This window comes from Oratosquilla oratoria, chromosome 2, assembly GCF_046742065.1.
Source record: "Oratosquilla oratoria isolate Oo_2021 chromosome 2, ASM4674206v1, whole genome shotgun sequence".
NCBI lineage: Eukaryota > Metazoa > Arthropoda > Malacostraca > Stomatopoda > Squillidae > Oratosquilla > Oratosquilla oratoria.
The window spans coordinates 73,857,879-73,864,650 of NC_134778.1; the positions used below are offsets into that span (position 1 = coordinate 73,857,879).

A 6,772-nucleotide genomic window follows, 5' to 3' on the forward strand; every position below is an offset into this window, starting at 1 on the left:
TGTAGATTTGGGATTTTGATCTACATTTAATGGGTTGAGATTGTCTTCACTTTAATGTCTCAGTATTCTCTATTTTACAAACAGGAGCAAGCTCCGAGGAAGACTTGGGTGGTTGCCAGATTCTAATTTACACGAGTACAAGTAGGCTGTTACCACAATCATACATTATTTTCTTATATTTATTATTTACAATGCGTGGAATGAGTCTGGACTCTCAGTATCCATGCATGGGATATATTTACATAAGAATTGCAAAGGATAGAGAACATACGAAAAAAGATATGTGATAAGAAATGAAATGTTGACGCAAGTTGATCTGGAAAGGTTGGCAACAACGAAAGGAGAAGTATCCATTATTCTCGCAGGTGTTGGGCGTAGTCCGAAACGCCTGGCTCTCTGGTCACTGTTCAGATCCTATGACAAATGCGCGTCCCTTGGGAGGAAAATCTGAGTACAATAGCGGGTCCCTTGAGAGTTGTTTGGAGACGTTGGAGTTCCTCTTCATTGTACATACGCGCGTGTGCACGTTAGATATCTAAAAGACTGACTCTTCCTTTCAATTATCTTGCAACATATACATACAGTATATATATATATATATATATATATATATATATATATATATATATACAAACACACACACACACACACACACACACAACACACACACACACATACACACACATACACACACACATATATGTATATATATATATATATGTGTGTGTGTGTGTGTGTGTGTGTGTGTGTGTGTGTGTGTGTGTGTGTGTGTGTGTGTGTGTGTGTGTGTGTGTGTGTGTGTGTGTGTGTGTGTGTGTGTGTGTGTGTGTGTGTGTGTGTGTGTGTGCATATATACGTATACATATATAAGATGTACATGTACGTGTTTATGTATTCATTTAATTTCATTTTTTCGTTTATTTGTTTATTTACATGTTCATCTATTCATTTGTTTATCTATCTATATATTAAGGAATCTTCCCCTTATACGGGGGTAGCCAAGTCTTTTATTAATTATCTGTATATATTTATGTTTTTATCTACTTACATGTTTATACCTTTGTCTAATTATCTTGTTTATTTATTTATTTATTTATTTATTTATTCATTTTATCTCTTTACATATATCTTGTATTATATATTCTATTTCAAATATTTATCTTATTTAATTTTGTCTATTCATTTTATGTATTCGTGTCATTTTATTTTGTTTTTACTTATTTCATATATTTATCTCATTTTATTTCATTAATTGATTAATCAAAAAAGTTATTTATTTATCTTAATTCTATATATCTTGTTCTATTCATTTACTAATTTATAGTATCGCATTACATTGCATTGTATTGCGTCGTAAGATAGCATGGAGAAACCCGCATTCAGAATACAGGTCCCAGAGATAAAAGAAGCGTAAAAAACATTTCATCAGAGACACTGGAGATGAAGAACAGTAAGATAAAAAAAACACGAAATTTCAGAACTCAGAACACCAAAAGCAGAAACTAAGGATAGAATTAATTGTAAAGAATAAAAAGGCTAGAATGTACAAAGTCAGTTAAGAAATAGAAAGAATGGAAGAAAATATAGAAATGGGTAATTCGATACGTTTACTTAATCAGAGTACAGACAGGAAAGAGGAGTCAGAAAGAAAATTATGAAGCTTATCAAGATCAGTTCGGGTGTTGACCAAGGGATATAGGAATGTGTGAACTAATTTTGATTTCTATGAGGGTTGTAACGGAAAAAAGTGGAAAATTGTTGTGTTGGAAATATATAGATAACGAAACAAATAATTGATTAGCCAGGCTACCTTTCCAACAAATTTATTAATCAATTTATCAATTTTATTTATCTGTTTTCATTTATGTATTTACTTATTCTATTATTCATTTATTTATATATGTATTCATTTATTTGTCTATTTATTCATTTGTTTATTTATTTCATTTATTTATTATTATTATCTATTTTTTCCTTTTCTGCCACTTTGTCTCTTTGGCTAAAAAAAAAAATCCATTTATCAGTCGTTGTCAACATTGTATGCTGGAAAAGACGGACACTTGTGCTTCGGTGGCAACACATCATTGTTGTGTGACACCTCGCTGAGACCAGGGGTGAGTTTGTGCTGTCTTAGTAATCTGATCACTTTTGTAAGCCGTGCTCAGTGAAAAACAGCGGGGATTCGTTGTTTAATATAAATGGGAGATCTGTAACATAGTAATGTGTTACTGAGTGTCTATGGGTCTATGGTGCCTAGGGAGCCACCAGTGTAACATTACGTGAGGGTTACTTGAGCGATGGTGCCAAGGGAGTGGGAACGAAAATGAAACTTTGCTTGGTTTGTTGGTTTTATTCCGGTTAGTGTCGATCTCTGGGTCATTCAGCCGAGGGGCCGACCGCAAAGTTGACCGTGAAGCCGCGCTACGTGGTACAAGTACAGAGGGGGACTGGGCTCTTGGTAACAGGACCCGGCTGTTTATAAACACTGATGCGTACCCAAAGGTAGCGAGGAAGACATCCGCACAGAAACACAGCTCGGCAGGGGCGAGATTGTGCTTTCATGTGGATATAAATGCGTAATAAGGACTTAACACATATAATAGTGATATGAGGCCGAAGGCCAGCTATCTCTACACGACATATAAATTCCTTGTCCACCCACATGCCGCCACGGCGATACCATAAGGCAAAATGTCGCACAGACGCTCATATGAGGGAGTTAGGGACACCACAGATCGACCATATTCTTAAAAACTGAGTAGATCTACTTCATAATGTATATATATATATATATATACATATATATATATAGAATATATATATGTGTGTATATCTATATATATATATATATATATATATATCTATATATATATATATATATATATATATATGTGTGTATGTATGTATGTACATATACATATAATATGTGTGTGTGTTTATGTGTGTGTGTGTGGGGGGGGGGGACATACCAATTCATTACCAACTACCTGAGGGCAGAAAGCCCCTTAATGGGGGGGGGGGGGGGGCAGACAGAACAAATACACAAGTCGCCCAAAACAGAGAGAGGATGATACATGTAAGATCATCATATTAAGACAGAACAGCTGGGCTCGTAGAATTAGATCTGTATTGGACAAATTTGGGATTAAGAAAGAAATAACTCAATTACTGGTTTACCCATATAGTGGATAACAAATGGAATAGATTTAGTAACCATAAACTAAGCGCTGAAACAAGTGGTTGTTTTAAGAGAAGCTAAAATAGCTTTATGTATTGGGATGATAGGTTTACTGTAATGGACATGGAACTTACTGGTGTAGGCCTTAAGATCTCTTGCACTCTCCATTCTTCTGTTCTTATTTTATTTTCTATTTTTTGTGCCCAGGGGGATTCCTTCGGCTAAATAAGATTATGTTTAAGTTATTGATATGTGTATGAAAAGCCAAATGAAATTGTTGAAAAAATGCTTTAACAGACTTCCATGTGGTTTGTGTAGGCTACATAAGGAGGACTTAATACGGGCGAGATAAATTCCAAAACGGGAGTTTTCTTCTATTTATTAACAATGAAGGCAATCTGGTTGCAAATAATACAAGGTACAAATGGGCCCTGCGGGCGAATTACAATATGTGCCAGGCCTTGCCCTAGGGCACAACTGGGTGGCAGCCTCTCAGCCTGCCTAGCTCTGGCCGGTAGGCTCTTGACCTACCCAGCTCTGGCTGGAAGGCTTTTGACCTACCTAGCTCTGTCGTGTAGGCTCTTCACCTACCCAGCTCTCGTGTTCGTCACATATGTGTCGTAGGTAATATAGGGGGTTAGTGGGTTGTTGTAAGTAAAGGCGTTAGTCTCACTATTCTATGCATTGGGGTCAGTTTTATATATGAGGATTAGTCGTATAGTTGGTGGGTGCTGTTAGGTATATTATATATATGTTAGTTTATGGGTAATAATAATAGGGCAGTTATAATAAAGGATTTTTAATAGGTTAGTCTGGTGACATTGGGTATCTACATCTTGCTTGTCTTGAAATGTGCTGCGTTAGATGTATATTCTGGGAAATGCAAGGTAAGCAAGAGGGGAGTCTCGTTATGTTGCAAGCATGTGGTTCACGTGCGTGGTAGGTGATGGTTAGTAATGGTTACATATATATATGTGTGTATATATATAAATATATATATATATATGTATATATATACATATATATATGTATATATATGTATGTATATATGTATATAATGAAGTATAGTTATCCAAGTACCTGGAGTGACAGGGTATCAGAATATATATGGTTATGGGGGTCTATCTCCAAAACCCTAGGAGGAGTTCGTGAACACACAAACAAACAGACAGACATAGGCTACTACTTTATTATAGTAGATAAATAAATAAGAATCACAAATCAAGTCACAAAACACAGAAAACAAAAGAATCACCAGATCATGAAAATAAGCAAACAAAATCATGTTTAAGGATACCTGTATCAAGAGAGACGCTACTGAGAAATAACGTGTGATAATAAAGGAATAAGAAATAGAACAAGAAAAACGGGTGAACCAAACAGCGTAAGAGGTAGTGGAAAGAAACTGATAATGACATATATTGATGAACGGTATTAGCTAATTATGGACCACTTTTGAAACCAATGATTACGTGATGATATATTTACTAGATATTTTGAGCTTAGTAGAAAAAGCTACCAAGAAATGCCCCACAACTGAAAAATGGAGGTTATACAGTCTGGAGACACAACAGAAAACATAAAATAGTAGACTGGGTAATGATTATTGTGAAAAGTGACTAAACATGCATAAAATGATAATGTATAAAGATAATGGTATGGCAACATACCAAGAAATTAGATTCAGAGGGCGAAATAAAAGAGACGACTTCATAATAGCGTACGCCCCTCCTTCCAAGATGAGTGATAGAAATGAGACTGGGTACTAAAATATTGTCAAATTCAGTTTACATCCCACAGAAGGTGACTGAACAAAGTGAAATATAAACCAAGTGGGAGACTTTAATTGCAAGGTGGCGAAGGTAGCATGTGGTAAAAAAAAATTGGGGGGTAATATCTTATTAGATATTGCAATGGATAATACGGTAACCCAATGGGTAAAAAACGTGGCGCGAGAAAGAAGAAAAGACATCTCAAAGAAAATGAACCTGCAATTAGAGTTTAAAGAGTAAACGAAAAAAAATATATATAACAGCATCCCTGCATCCTTCTTAAAAACGCGAGTAATTGAGTGTGAAGATCAAGGGGTCCACCGCAGGAGGAAGTAAGAGGGGGTCCGAGGGACCTACGATCCTTTTGTCCAGCATGTAAAAGTACAAGTTATCAAAACCTACGTCCTCCTCAAGCTTGTAACATATCCCTGCCTTCGCCCGAAGCCAATTCCTCCAAGGCATCAGAAGGTGCATAAGTTTCCCATATGAAAGGACACGCTCGCCGGAACCCCATTTTCTCGTGGAATTCAATTGAGGCCGTGTTGGTGTCGTCCACGAAGACGAAAACTGGGGAGCAGAGGTCGCCCACCTTCCTGGACAGGGAGAGGGATACCAGCCGCGCCAAGCCCTTCCGGCGGTGCTCGGGCAAGGTGAAAGTGCTCCCTATGGCGCCGTCTGGATACTTCAAGATCCATGCAACAGGGAGTGACTGTAAAACACCGTCCTTTGGCCGCGTCATTTCGTTCTCTGCTGGGATTTCCTCGAAGGCAGCGACTGAAGGAAAATTTGAGATGATGCCCCAGAAGAAGTCTTTCGTCTCTGTGTGTTTGTAGAGCCAGTGGTCATGAACCCACTCTGCATGTGCTGGGGTCAACCTGCCTAACGTGTAGCCCTCTACCAACCTGAAAGAAGCAAAATCAGTCAGATGCAAGTTTGGATATCCATCTAGACACTTTGTAGGCTTCCTTTTCCCCAAGATTTCAGATTAGCAAATGACATCATCTCACACGACTTTTGTTTTCATATTACCAGTTGCATTTATATATATGTAGAACACACACAATGCCACGCCTCAGTTGCTTCTTGCAATTACCTTATTGTTACACTACATCAAACGTGGTGGCGAGGCAATAGTTCGAGTGAGATTCTCAAGGCGGACTCACCTGATCTGCGATGCTTCGTCGCTGTCCTCTCGAGAGAGGACGTAGGCATGGACTTGGGAGACGCTGTGATACCTCGGGTCAGCCATCAACCTCCCGGAGTTCATCAACCGCCGAATCTGAAAAAACGATTTTTTTTCCAGGGCGGATACAGATAAACACACAGTGATTGTAATTCCACACGGACAATAAATAAAAAGGGGACCTTGGCGGTTGTTATCACAATCTGAATCATGGCAGATACATCAAGAACAACCTCATTGAAACAAACTGAACCCTCCTTATGAATCAATCACGGCCGCACTTTGGCTGAAAAGGGAAAGCTACTAGAAAGTCTTACCCTTGTAAGGACGTAGTGGTTACAGCCGTAGAGATAAACTGGTTTAGTCCAATCCAAACCGGGCACTGACTCCATCAGCTTCGCCAACTCTTCATCAGCTAAGCCATCTTCCTCTGGTTGACGTTCCTCCTCATAGTACACTGTTATGCTCTGCACTCCTTCCTGCAAAACCCCCACGACTCAGTGGACTAACATTGCAAACAGTCGCAATAACGAGCTTAGGACTTCCAAGGGAAGAGGTTCATGTTCCCGTGAGTAACTCACCCATGAAGACGTGGGTGTCAAGACCAAGAAGGTTCTAAACGAGGTCTCCAGCGCGACG

General features: G+C 38.5%; 1 protein-coding gene across 1 annotated transcript in view; it reads right to left on the minus strand.

Annotated features, from left to right (window-relative positions):
• Positions 1–4,411: 4,411 nt before the first annotated feature.
• Positions 4,412–6,772, minus strand: part of LOC143034047 (uncharacterized) — a 2,902-nt gene continuing 541 nt past the window's right edge. The window contains exons 2-5 of the mRNA XM_076199929.1: positions 6,715–6,772; positions 6,451–6,612; positions 6,114–6,229; positions 4,412–5,852 (exon numbers count right to left, since the gene is read on the minus strand). The exon at positions 6,715–6,772 is cut by the window's right edge and continues 62 nt beyond it. Of these exons, the coding sequence (XP_076056044.1) occupies positions 5,360–5,852; positions 6,114–6,229; positions 6,451–6,612; positions 6,715–6,772 (829 nt within the window). The 3' untranslated portion in view covers positions 4,412–5,359. The remainder of the gene's footprint in view (positions 5,853–6,113; positions 6,230–6,450; positions 6,613–6,714) is intronic.